Source organism: Serinus canaria, chromosome 4 (genome assembly GCF_022539315.1).
Source record: "Serinus canaria isolate serCan28SL12 chromosome 4, serCan2020, whole genome shotgun sequence".
Classification (NCBI taxonomy): domain Eukaryota; kingdom Metazoa; phylum Chordata; class Aves; order Passeriformes; family Fringillidae; genus Serinus; species Serinus canaria.
In genome coordinates this window covers 20,423,825-20,437,703 of record NC_066317.1, presented here as the reverse complement: position 1 = coordinate 20,437,703, position 13,879 = coordinate 20,423,825, and the positions used below count along the sequence as shown (strand labels likewise).

The 13,879-nt window shown below is 41.2% G+C and overlaps 1 protein-coding gene across 2 annotated transcripts in view; it reads left to right on the top strand.

Moving 5' to 3' along the window:
- Window positions 1-677: 677 nt before the first annotated feature.
- The window catches only part of HPGDS (hematopoietic prostaglandin D synthase), a 29,369-nt gene continuing 16,167 nt past the window's right edge, over window positions 678-13,879 (top strand). The window contains exons 1-2 of one of the 2 annotated variants that reach the window (XM_050973524.1): window positions 678-842; window positions 13,047-13,187. In XM_050973524.1, coding sequence (XP_050829481.1) covers window positions 13,055-13,187 — 133 coding nt within the window. In that variant the 5' untranslated portion in view covers window positions 678-842; window positions 13,047-13,054. Of the gene's footprint in view, window positions 843-13,043; window positions 13,188-13,879 lie in introns of both variants that reach the window. The other variant, XM_050973523.1, reaches the window with a different exon arrangement.

The following is a 13,879-nucleotide window of genomic DNA, read 5'->3' as shown; positions in this document are numbered from 1 at the left end:
AGCAGAGCAACATCAAATGGACTTGCTAAGGCCAAAGTACAATGAAAAGGAGAAAGAAAAACAAGCAGAAAAGCACAACATTCACTACAGATGAGAAGCAGCAACATGAGAGCTATAACTACAAATGTGCATTACTCATTACACAGTTTGTACAAATCCTTCTTCACCGATAACAAAAACCCCGCCCACCAAAACCAACCAAAACCCCAAAACCACCAGCTTAAATCACAAATCACACTCGGTTCTTTATGTAAAAGGTTTAGGAGATGTTTTTTTTGGTTTTTTTTTTTTTTTTTTTTTTTTTTTTTGTGCTGGTGGTGGAGCATTTTGGAGCATTTTTGTTCTGGCTTTTTTTGGTGCTTGTGGCAAGAGCGTTTTGGAGTGTCTCTGTTTGCAGCTGTTTGAGGCATTCCTCTAAAGCAATCAAATAATGTGGGCTTCACATTAGTTAGAAATAATTTACAAAAGATATTACTTGACTTGTTCCACACATTTTACATTCAGAAGTCGTCATCTGACTCAACTCCTCAGAGCCTGTCTTTATTATCATATATATTCAAATGGCACTTTATCACTTTAAATTTGCTTTGAACGAAAGCCAAGAAATTCCAGCAGTCAGTATGCTCTGCTAGCCCCAAGTCAGCAAACTTGCTCGTTATCAGGAATGATGCAGACACCGTGTGAGTGCGAGACGGGGGAGGAGGAGAGTCATGCAGGCGGTCATGGGAAGGGGGTGGTTTGCATATTTAACAGCCCGTGCCCAAGTGCGCCAGCCTTTTCGGGGTCGGCGCTCACCGGGACTCCCGTACGCCAAGGAAGGGACCGCGTATCACCGCACCGGAGTGAGTTCTCTTTCAGCTTTGCTGCCGCTGCAGCCCGGCTCCTCTCTTTCCCCTTGCTTCTTCTGATCCTACTCTGCCCTCCCTAGGCTACAGCTACAGTGGCTGCGTGCGAGGTCAGTCTGTCAAATTATGCTACGTGTAGAGCACGTCCTGAGAGTGCTTATTTGTAGAGATTTGTTCGGTTTATTCAGCCTGACTCTCAGAGTGGTGCTACCTGCAGAGAGCAGCTACATACGGTGGCTGCGAGTGTTACCCAAGCACCCCATCTATGCACCTTCTCTGCTACTTATAGGCATCCTTAAACTGTGCCTGCTGCACTTAGGACATCTGTACGACCACGTGCATCGCTAAAACCAGACTTTGCCCCAAACTGGGAGCTGCTTTTCCAGCGGCAAACAGGCAGATCACTGGCATGTTGTAGAAGCAAGCCGCTGTTCCTCATCAGTGCCTTGCTCGGTCAGTGCTGAGCTACTTGGATAAGTCAGGCTGCGAGTCAGGGTACTTGCCAAGAAAAGACAGCCTCATCAGCAAGGAGATCAGTGAGGGGGCTCTGAGAATTCTGCAAGGAGCTTTTAGTACGTGAAAACCCATTTCAACCAATTTTCCATTAGATGTAAAGGCTGACTAAAATGCCTTCACTTACATAACCAAGCTAAATCTAAGCTAACGTCAGAGAAATTAGATTAATTTTAAGCAGCACCAACCAATTATTCTAGGTCATTTTTGTACACTGTTCTGTTCATTTTTCAAATTCCTGTGCTCTAAACCAATGGATTAACATACTCTGGTCTTAATTCCCACAGTCATTCTATAGAGTAAAAATCTCCTGCATCTGACTCCACTCACTCAATTTTTCTCCTTATCAAAGTCAAAGGGTTTTTTGTTGTCTTTTACTTCAAATAGCCATTGAGGACTTTTTTTTCTTTCCTTCTAACTGCTGTTGTTGTCCTATATACATAATCCTCCCACACACATTTCCTCTGTTAAAAGCAGTTTCTTGTTCCCTGTTCATTTCAGACTATCCAAGCAAACAAACCAAAGCTATAAAAGTATCTTTCCTGGGCTTCTCTACTCCTTACAACTGTTTGTAAACACAACTACTTTTATACTCAAAACTTGCAACGTTTGTAAGGAAAAAAAGACACAGAGGTCTTTTTTAAGTTTACTTTTGTTCATTATTTTGTTTTATTTAATCCAAAACAGAATCTACCTCTCCCTAAAAATGTGCATATTGTGTAAATTACTCCATGCTGCAGACGCACACATGCCCAAGCACACAGTCAAATCTGTTTGTATAGAAATAGGACAGAAGCTCTCCAGACTTTAAACTGAAAATATACACAAAGTAATTCTTAAAAGAATTCTGGATTCCTGCAGGAGCAAGCATGTTAGCCAGCACAGCATGCTCCTGTGCCACTGCCCAACATGCTCTGCTGCTCTAAGGGTTTGCTCATAACATTTCTCCTTGCTGTCTGTCCCACCTTTTCCTGAGCAGCTGCAAAGAAAAAGGACCAACTGAAGTTGGTGCTCATTTTCAAAACATCTTAGATTGAAATCTCACCAGAAAGTAATTACACTGCCCAGGAACCACTGATGGGGGTGGCATTGGGCTGGCAGGGGGCACAGAAAGCTATGCCCATTCACACCTGCTGGAGACTTACCATATATGCTGCAAATTTCAAACAGGTGAATTTTTTTTTTTTACCTGCTTTACAGTTAGTCCAAGAAGCGTGAGAAAAAAGAAAGAAGGGAAAAAAATAGCCAAATCCCACATATACATTTCAAAGTGCCACCACTTTGAAGAACCGTGTCTAATCTCAAGGCAATCTGCTAAAACACCCAGAAAACAAGCCACAACAATGAACTGCGAAGAACTGAAATGCCTACTTTTGAAACTCTTTAGAAGTAACTAAAAATATTGCTGGAATGACTTAGTAAAGAATAAGCACAAGATGGAAAAAGAGAGAAAACAAGGATGTTCAGTGATACCAGGCAAATTGTACTATGCTTTGTATTTGTAGCAGATGCAAAGAGAAAAGGCAAACAAAGGTTTAAGCTGTCTCACAGGCTTACTTTAGTTGATGTGTGACAAAAAAGAATGTGTGATGTGTAATTGCATGTCTCAGCCAAATGACCATTTTTCTGTACCAGGCACACAGCAACTGGGACTGCCCCGCAGCCAGACTGGCTGCAGTTTCCATGAGAAACTGGCAGCAAACTGCCTCTCAGAAAGTATTTTCTACTTAAGTAGGAACACACAGGTTAGGGTTTTACATATTGAGCAGTTTTTGACTGTAACTCAAGAGTTCTGCACACTTCTCACTTATGGCCAAATTTGGGTGGTCCCCAGGTTTCTGGTTGGGTGCTGCTCAAAGCTGTAGGTCCACATTTGGTCCTCTCAAGGAGAATGGCAATGCCTGAAAAGCACTTCAGCAAGGTTCTGGGTCTCCTCAGGCTCACTCTGGCTAAGAAAAGAATTTAAAAATATCTGAAAATACTTGAGATCTGTGCCCCAGCCCACTCTACTGATGCCTCCTGGGCACAGTGGTCTGTGCCAGGTACTACAGGGCAGAGCAGGAGGACACCAGGAATTTGTGACCAGGACACATAGTGGTGGGTACTGGAGAATTCTACAAAGTGAATAAAAACCTTTCCCAGTCAAACCTGTACTTGCTACAGGGATCATACACAGTGTTTAAAAGCCTATCTAATTCTTTTGAGCCTATAATTTTGGTGTTTTTAGCAAATTATACAGTATTTTCATGATATACAACAGGTCAAGAGCAAAGTAGTTTAGACAAGCAGGGGGAAGGATTTGGTGCTTGTACTCCCTCTTGCACTTACACACACACTCACACCCACACATGGCTGGGATAGAAAAAAAGCCCACTTTTTAGCATCCAAGGAAATATGATAGGTGGCCAAGACAGATACAAAATTTTTGTGCTGGGCAGGCTTATGAGGTCAGAAAATGGACATGATTCCTCCTGGCAAAAAGCAGCTGGCTTTGGAGAGCCATCTAAACAGCACAGAGCTACGCTTTTCACAACTGAGCTCTGAAGGAATATTAGGTCATGCTGATTCATCTGAAGAGTCCAGAGAGAGATGCAAGGCCTGAATTTTACAGCAATGACATGGGGTTGGCAAGCATTAAGATTATTTAGGCTTTTGTTCTACCACAAAATGCTTCTGGGAATTCTTGAAACATCTGATGTGGATATAAAAGACTTAAGCAGTTTTTCCTGAGAAAGGATCCTAACCACTCCTTTGTCTGCATCTTTCCCAAGATCTCTTGCAATTTTATTTACCAGTATTTCATGGTCTCAGGTGTGCAATTCATTAATCTAAAAGAGGCTGCACAAAACAATTCCAAAAGTTCTCTATGTAAAACTGGCACCAGTAGATGCAAATCCAAAGTTTGAGGATCAGTCACCTCAGACGCTCAGACCCTAAAGGGAAGGGTGTGGCAAGCCAGGCAGACTGAGGACACCCATCACTACTTCCCTACCTCCTTAATCTTGCTGACGTGTGAGAGTTCCCTCATTCACTTCAGTTCAAACAGGGTGAACTTCAGATATCTGAATTAATTATGATCAGTTTGATTGCAGTTGCATGAGGGGCAATCACAAACTCAGCTCAGGGAAACCCAGTGGGGTCTGGCATTCTCCTTCAACAAATCTTGACAGTGGACACCCATTCACACTGGACTCCCACCTTCCTAACTTTTTCTTTCACTGATACATTGTGGTTATTTTTCTAGAAAAAATCAGCAAAAAAACAAGTGGCTTTTTTTCCTGTGTTCTTGAAGGATTTTTTTGAGTTCTGAGTTTCCACATCAGCAATTCAAGCCTAAAGCTTCCTCAGAGAGATAATTGCTTTAAGGTCTCCTACAGCTCCTTTTTTTTTTAAGCCCACATATTGATAGATCAGGCTTTGCTCGGACAGTAGAGTTTTACTCATCAGGTCACTTAAAATACTTAAAACCATTAGTGCTACTCAGTACTCTCACAGTAATGCCTTAAAACTCTTCTCTTTTTAGGATGCCGATTGCCCCCACAGGTCACAAATAAGCAGCACAGCAGGTGCATGCATATGCAAAATCTTTCTAAAATAGAATTTACATCTATATTATGCTCTAAGTGATCCAGGAATCTAAACTTGAAAATCATGCTTAAAAAAATCCATTATAGTTGTAATTTTTTATTTTAAAACTCAACCCTACATAAAATTCCATAAACATATACTTCAGATATTTTGTGTATTAAACAGATTTTTTCTCTTTTCTTTCCAAGGTCCAGATTGCTATCTGGCTTAGAAATATAAGATATCAATTCCATATGTTTATTTTCTATAACTGGACCAGAGTGGGAAAAAGAGACCATCAATTTTCAGAAAGAGAGCCTATGTCAGACTGAGAGATGACAGCAAATAGAATTACTTAGAGTTTTTAATTTTATTTTCTGTCAAAACAGACTGTTGTGGAAATCTTCCATTGGAAAACTTGCAGTCTTCCATCAATCTGCCAATATTCTCTAATCCTTCTCCCCAAAAGGATGGGCAGAAAATTTCTTATTCTCTTTGCTAAAAAAGAGAACTAATAAAAATATCTTTTTCAGGAAAAAAAAACCCAAAACAAAAACCAACCAAAACTATTAAATCAGTACTATTATTGGTTTTCAAAGGCTGAAAATATCTCTTAAATCTCTAATATTTTTTCATTCAAGGTAAAAAAATTGAAGACATTTCCTGTAGCAACCAATTTGATCAGTAACTAGGAGGAGTGCAGCACCACACCCACAGGCAGGGCAAGGCTGCTTCTCAGACGGTTTCTGCCTTTTCAGCACTGCTCAAACAGGATAATGTAAACAATTATGCCTTTCCGCAAAACTTTGACTGTTATGTTGGTTAAAAAAAAGGAAGAAATACTGCACATGGATATTTTTATCTTTCCTACATTGTGCAGTTTATAAAGTTACAGCTGTGGAAGCTTTGATTTACTTGCCTCATACAGTAACTATTTTTGTCTCTCTGGTTCCTTCCTCTGAAATGTGAAAATTTAAACAAATAAGGGCAAAAAGACTCACTTGGACAGCTAAAACATAATTTTAAAACTGAGGAGGGAGAAAGCTGCTTTAATGCTCAGCTCTCCAGTCACAGGGATGAGGAATGCACATATATGACAAGGACAATAAGCAAAGATGGGCAAAATTGAACTTACTATTCTTAACGTTTCTTAGGTGAAACAAGACAGACAAAGTCTCTTTCCTGGTTAAAGATTTTTCTTTGTACTCCATAAGTAACACAACTGTCCGCCAGCTCCTAAGGAACAGAACCAAAAATCCATGCTTCATATTTGGAGAAGTCAGGTCACTCCTGTGATGACAGCCTAAGAAAGATTGCTTCTTTAATGTGCAAAGATTCTTTTGTCTGTATGTGCAGAGACTCAGCCAGCTTCTCACCTTTTCTAATTTGAGTATCCTAGCTGACATGAGCACTACTTGTGCTCATGGCCCTGTCACTGGGAATAAGGAAGACAAGAGTGAGTCTTCCCTCTGAAACCCCAGTGTTACTATTAATGGAAAACATTCGGCTGACACTAATTTTAAGACTTCAGACTGCATATGTGACAGAATTGTATGAATAAATACAGGAATTGGGTGAAACTGCAGTGCCCCAGGAAACCTGTAGGACTTCCAAATCAGGTTGATTGGTTTGCATCTGCTTCCAAATTTACTTCATTTTCCGGCTAACTTTGCAGAAAAATGTCATAAAGAAACAGCAAATGCCTTTAAAACAGCGCTTGAAAAAAAACCCAAGAAAAATTTCTGCAAAGCTTCTCACCTTTGGATACAGTGCTTAGGGAGGACACAAACTTCATAAAGTAAGAGTCTTCTTGGCAGAGAGATACCTGTAGGCATACGTGAATGAAAGCTGATTTGTTGCTATACTTTCATCCTGGAAAATAATGAAAATGGAATATATAATCAGCTCCAGCAACCAAGCACTCTGAATGGTTATAAAAGCTTAATCTTACAACAAAAACACTCTGAATGGTTATAAAAGCTTAATCTTACAATAAAATTAAGAGGTATCCGTTGACTGAATCATCACTCCTGAATCACTGTCATGCTCTGGTTGCAATTCAAGAGAGGACAATGACACCTGGCAGACAAAGACCTGCAGCTTCCGTCTGTCTTCTATGGCAAGCCCATGGCCAGGGCAGCATTGTGTCAGGCACTAATTCTGGTGCTTTCCAGAAGTAACTCCTGAATTAATGAAGAACCCTCATGCCGAATGAATAGAAATACAGTGCAGTGCATCATCTTTTCCAAACACACAGTTCAAGTCCCAGCTTTTAGAAACACCCAGATGAACCTTACCTCAACCATACTGGTCTTGCTTCTTGGAGGGAACAGCTGGGCTCTTTTACATCATCTAGCGTTAATGCAACCTTCAGGCTGGAAAAGCCTTAATTTCTTGCAGCACAAAGTACAGTTAAGGGGACTTTGCAGCACAAGCCGTTTGTCAGACTTTGGATGCATGTGAGGACATAGCTAAACTTAGCTGGTGTTTCCTCCTCTTCACCCCCAGCTCAGGGAAAGCTCTCTGCTGACTGTCATCTCAAATACTAACAACCCTGTGCAGGAAAATGTAGTTATGTGCTGCCTTATTTCAAAATATTTTCTCTGAATTCACACATTGAGTACCTGCCATTGTCGCGTTCCGCTGCAAAGGAATGGCGGAGGGATTCTTTTGAACAGATTTCTCGGCGTAAATAAAGAAATATTATATCACCAAAGGTGGATAGAAAGGGGAACAGAGAGGCAGGGTAGACCACATGGCTGAGGCAGGGCAAGCAGAACAGTGGGGCAGAATGAGCCAAACCTCCAGACAAGCCCCCCGCTCCCCTAGAGACGGAGGCAGCAGGCCCCGGTTATGGCGCAGTTGGCTGTGTTTATGTGCTAAGGTTCCTCTTGTAATCCTATCGAGCACTGGATAGTCAGGGAGAGTTGGTCCCAGGCAGCAGGAGTTTCAGCACCTGCAGCCCAGTGGTGGGAGCTTCCTCTCTCCGGACTGACTGCCAGGCAAATTCTCTCTGCCCACATCCAGAGCTTCCCGCCATTTCCTACAGGCCTTGGCCACGCAGAGACCCTACAATGGCAGTGGCCTCTGCCCCCCTCACGTGTCCCAGCTGCCTCCTGCACACAGCGTGCATTAAAGCTCTGTAGTAATTTTCCCCCCCATATCAAAAAATGGATTTGTAGCACAAAACCTGGACAATATTGAGGCATGCTGCCAGGCAAACCCCGCCAGAGCTTCCCGCCATTTTCTGAGGGCGTTGTCTGTTAGAGACTCTAAAATGGCGGCGGCCTCTGTTGAGGCATAAATAAAAGTTAATTTTAATTGGTTCCTCACATGCATCCAGGTTCTGGTGCCTGTTACCAGCATGAGGAATATTTTCTTGGTATTCCCTTGAGGGCAGGATTTTCCAAAAGAGAGATGAAAGACTGTTCCAGTAGAGAGCCCAGCAGAGTTTTGGTGGTTTATTTTGCTGAGGCTGGGCACGCAAGACCAAGCACTGCCGAGCAGAGGCTGCATGCTCTGAGTACAGGCGTGGAAATCAGCCTGAGCAGTGTCCAGTCTGCCAGTGCTTCTTCTCTTCTGTCCTACTCCTAACTAAACTCAGTATTTCAGTCCCCAGGAAATGCTGGTTCCTTCCTGGGCTCCGTTTTTAAACTCTAATCTTGCTTGAGGTTTTCAAATCGATTGCTCAGTCCTGCTTCAACTGGAATAAAAGCATCCCAAGTTCATCAGGAAATACATTATCTCCATAAAGCCACAAACAGTTTTAAATCATTTGAAATCTGTGATAAAATTCTTAGACGCTTGCAACTCCACCATGATTTTTTGACTGACCCATGAATATTATGGCAGATGCCAACTTTACACATATTTGACATTCTCTCAGATTTCCTGTTTGATTTTGTCACTGAGTGGCTCCAAGTTGAATTTAATCATGAGATTCATTAATCTTCTGTTTAAAGGTATGTTAAAGCCAGTTAAGCTGGCTTTCAGAAAGTCACAGAGGAAAGCTGGAAAATCAGCTAAGCGGGTCAACAACTTGAAAGTATTAAAGCTAATTTAATAGTAAATTTAAAGCTGTTGAGTTCATGGCTTTGAAAGCTGTAGGCAATGAAGTGACTGAAGTATCTGAAGTGACTGAAGTATCAGGAAAATCCACAAATGCCAGAGGTTTATGTCCAAATAGGAGATGCAGGAGCCCTGCAACTTTATTCAAACAAAGGGAGAGATTCCACTGGGGCACACGCCCACAGGGTTTTGTCTCTCAAGGTTTCAGAGGGCACAGCCTCGTTTTATCCTAAAATCCCAGCCACATGGTGCCCTCTTCCTTTCCCCACTGGCTGAGGCACTAGGAAGGTACAGCCTTCTTGAACCACCTACCACATATCCCCCCTTGAACCTACTGTTTCACCCCAAAATTCAGAAACTCGGGCTGTGCAGACCCTTGTCTGTTTCAGGGACCAAGCTGCCTGGGCTCAGCAACCAACTTGCAGCCCAGAGTCGGTAGAGACATTAAGATCATTTCAAAGATGTTAACACCTGCACCTATCAAATTTTTTGTAAAGACACCAGCTTTCCTCTCAGGAATGCTGTCAGTGTAGGAGAGGGCAGGTGTACAGGGCTGTCCCAGCCATGTATATTCATCAGAACACATGAAATTGGAAAAACACTGCTGAGGTGGCAGGTTTATTGGTGGAAGGTAAATCACCCCCTCCTGCTTTTATACACACCTGGCTTTGCAATGAACTCACCCAAACAGATTTAACAGCATTAAGAAGGTGGCTAAATGCCTGCAAGTCTGGGCACTGAAGTCCATCCACCACAACCATCTTTTAGTATTTTTAAGCCATGACTAACCTAAAAAATGAGAAACAATTTTAGATAAAGATTTTCCTGCTCTCCACCTCCAAAAAAGTCCCCAACATCTTCACCCCAAAAATCAACTCAAAGACACCAAATAGATATTTTTCCCCTAGAAATGACATTTTTCAATAATTTAGTAATTCTGGATGGTTTAAATGGTTTTAATTAGCTCCTCATCATCCCCTTCTTTATAAAACACCCTGGGGAAATGAGGGAGAGGAGGACAAGAGAAAAAAAAAACCTAACAGCTTACTTTGTATGTTTGGCAAAAAAGTTATTCTGAACAAAACCATTTCTTTCATTTAGAAACTTATCTGTAATTGTTTAGGAAGCACTACTCCTGACATTTCACAGCAAATATAAATAAAAAATAAAACCTACAAATATTTACAAAAAATGTTTACAGTAAACCTAGAAAGGCTTTTAAAATGTCAGGTATTTTTGGTAAACTCCTTCTGGGGTTGGTTTTAGTTTTGTTTTTATTTTTGCTTATGGATGGGAAAAAAATCATAAGCTTAAAAGTGCATCACCACTACAAATCCTTGATTACTCCTTATGATGTGTTCATTAGAAATTTGTTTAGCTTTGCTTTAGACAACTCAAACAATAGCTTCCACTGCTTCCTTGACAGACCAAACTATCCCACTGTCTATCACAACAGGCAGAGAGACTTGCTAATCATCAGCCCAAATTCCCTAATTCTTTACATCACTTCACTACTCCTGACTGGACATGCCTTTGTGTACAGAGAGCTCCCAGTGTAAGAATTAGGCTCTTCCAACACACTCACCAACTGGAATGTTCAGGCCTCAGCCATCTCCAGCCCTCTCTCTATGTAGCTGTCTCCTCCCTCACGACTGCACCTTAAAAATCTACTATTCTTGTGCTTTTAAATGCCTTCCAGCTGCCAGCAAATATTTGCTAGCAGAGGGCTGAGTGGGCTAGAGGCAGCCAGGAAACAGGAGCCATGTGTGAGTGGTGCAGCAAGTCCAGGGCACTGGTATTGCTATAGGTGTTGATGGAAAAAATTCTATGGACACTCCTAAAGGAGGGAAATGGAAACTAAATCACTAAATCAGTAACATTTGTTTGTCTCTAAAAACCTGAAAATTAAGACTCAAGGTTTGGGTTTTTTTCCCCTTTGGCTTCTGAATTGCTGTCATGAATCTCAGATGACTCATGCTCTTTTTAAAATGCCATTCCTAGCTCTTGAATGACACCACCAAATCAGAAACAGGGAGAAAAGGGAAGAAAATCCTTCTACAATCAATTCTCTCTTTTTACATTAACTTTCTAGACGCATAACCAAATTCACAGTATATAATAGTATATTGTATTATCATATGAAGAGCATACCAAGTAATAAATCTGGGTACAAAACTTGAAAATGGAGTAGCCAAGCTCTGCCACTTACCTAAAACTTGCTTGAAAAAGCTGGGTTTGTCAAAATTTCTCTCCTTAGAGAAACAAGTGGTTGCACCTGTAACCTTTGAGCTGCCTTTGCCAAGCAGCAGACAAACACATTTAATTCACACATCTAAAAAAACTAATCACATCATGATGTGATGTGTGATGCTTCATTTCACCTGAAGCCTCTCTCTTTTATACTGTGCAAAGGAACACAATGAATTAATTATAATGGACTCTCTATTTGGAAGCACTTGTTGATATCTCCATTGGTAATTTTCCAGCTCTGTTGCTGCTTCTCTCCTAGGCCATTTGACATGATAAGTCTCCATTCACTAATAATGTGAATCTCCATTCACTAATAATTCACTTCTGAGCCTGCTGCGTGCTGTAGGGCAGCAGATAACTTTTACAATGAATTAGGCAGTCTCTAATGCACTCATTTGCTTTTTTTTTTTTTGTTCGGGTTTTCTTTTTGCTTTTGCTACTCTGAAGACAGAGGGTACGTGCTTTGACTTTAGAGGAACAAGTGGCAAAAGCAGTGTGCTCTTTTCAGTGTGAGTTGTGTAAGCTTTTCTGTTTCTGAACCAAGAGTTTCTCTGTCTAAAGCAAAAGGCTGATGGTGTATCTCCTCAACTACATTTTCAAGGCAAGATGACTAAACGGGGGCTTGTTCTATTGTGAGATTATATGGTAGCACTGACTCATGAAAGAAAGAAAAAAAGGGTTCCCTTTCTGTCCTGGTGCAGACGATCTGTGCACTGCGCTTTCTTACAAACCCTCTGAATGTGATGCATATAAAAGAATGGTAAATGCAATATCTCCTTCAAGGCAAAAATGAGAATGGGTTTTGCTTTGGCTGAGGAGGAAGACAGTTGTTTTACTATCTTTTCCCCAGCACATTCAAGTCTCAGCTGAGCTCTCTTATTCAAGTGCTATGTGTAAATTCTTACCTTTGGTTTAAAGCAGCCTTATCTGTTTACCTTTCCTGTACCATCCTTGCTACACAAGCAAACCCTCAAATATTATCTTTTCTTGCCTGTTACCCTGGGAAACAAACAGAGCCTTTCAGTAACGTGACTCCTAACTAGAACTGTAGGGAAAAAAATAAATCACATGAAAGCTTAAAAGAGTAATTTCAAGTTTTCTTTTGGCTTCTGTACAAAAACTGAAAAATCAATGATGATTTTCCCAAAACAACACTGTAGCCTGGTGTACATAGCAAATTTTTCTTCTAAAATAATTCTGGACAATTGCTTATACAACTTCAGAACTAATTGATGCAAAAAATCACAATGCAAAAAATCACAAGGGTTTGGTTATTCTCATGATTTGGTCTTGGATGAAGGTCTCCATAAGCAGTAGGGGCTGAGCAGGGCAGGTCTGAACAAAATTGGTGCTTGAGATAACAACTGTATTCTGGTACAGAAGAATATATCTGGGAAAAAAAACCAAAAACAAAAGCAACAACAACAAAAAAACAACCTACCCCCCCCCCCCCCAAATCACTTTATAGATGGCCTGAGTTTGGAGTCACAAGAGAAATAAACGAAAGCTGAAAGTGCCTATTACATGTGAAAAAAAAAAAATCAAGTCAGCTTTCAGGAGTCACTCAAGGAGGAACTGCAGGTTCAGCTGTCTTTGTTCACGTCTGGGTGTGCTGTGGCTGGCAAATGGGGAACAAAAAGGTGTGAGCAATGCAACAATTGCAAAGCGCAGCGCACCAGGGCTTGGTGTAATATTTCCTTTGCATTGTACAAGCGTGTCTGTCAAAACCAAGCAGACAGAGTGTTTTTGTAAAAAGGGAGTTGAGTTAACCCTGTGTAAAGCAGCTGTCTCCCCTCCCAGCAGAGTCCAGCATGCCTCAGTACAAGCTCACCTACTTCAACCTGCGGGGGCGAGCAGAGATCAGCCGCTACCTCTTTGCCTATTCAGGCACGAAGTACGAAGACCACAGGATAGAAGCGGCAGACTGGCCCAAAATCAAGCCAAGTGAGTAGCACGGGTTCCTGTAGCCAAAACTCCACAAGAAATGCTGGCAAAAAGAAAAGCAGTTGGTGAGGTACCTCTGTGTTCTGTGAGCAGAAATCCACTTAACTTCTGGCTTTAGTTAAGCCTGTGTGAGTTTTAAGGTGAAACAGTCAAAATGTCATTGCTGATGGTCTCACAGGAGACCAGATCCAAACGTTCAGACAATCTGAAATGCCTAACCTGCTGTCATCCAGCTGGGCTTTTACTCCTTATCAGCTCAGTACAGCTTTTGTGTACCTAAAGATAACCAAATGAATGCTGATTTCAGCTTCTCTGGATAATTTCATCTCAAACACTTCACCTTGGGTTTAGAAAGCCGAATTGGAGAGAAGGGTCAGGAAAGACACTCCTTTGCAACCTGAATGTTTTCTCATCACTTTTCCTCTCTGAAAACCTAAGTCAGTTGACACAGCAAAATAAAAAAACAGAAGGATCAAAAGAGGTACTAGAAAAATAATTGTTCCTAAGAATATGCCCTATCAACCCTTCAGGCTATTGTAACCCATTCGTTTCATGTCTTTTAATTTAAATAACCTCTCTTCAGCTTTTAAAGGTACTTGTTATTTCTGTTCATTAAATGAGCCCTAGTTCAAGTGAAATAGATCTTGAGTTTGAAGACTCTGGGTAGGAAATCAATGCCTTCATCTTATGGA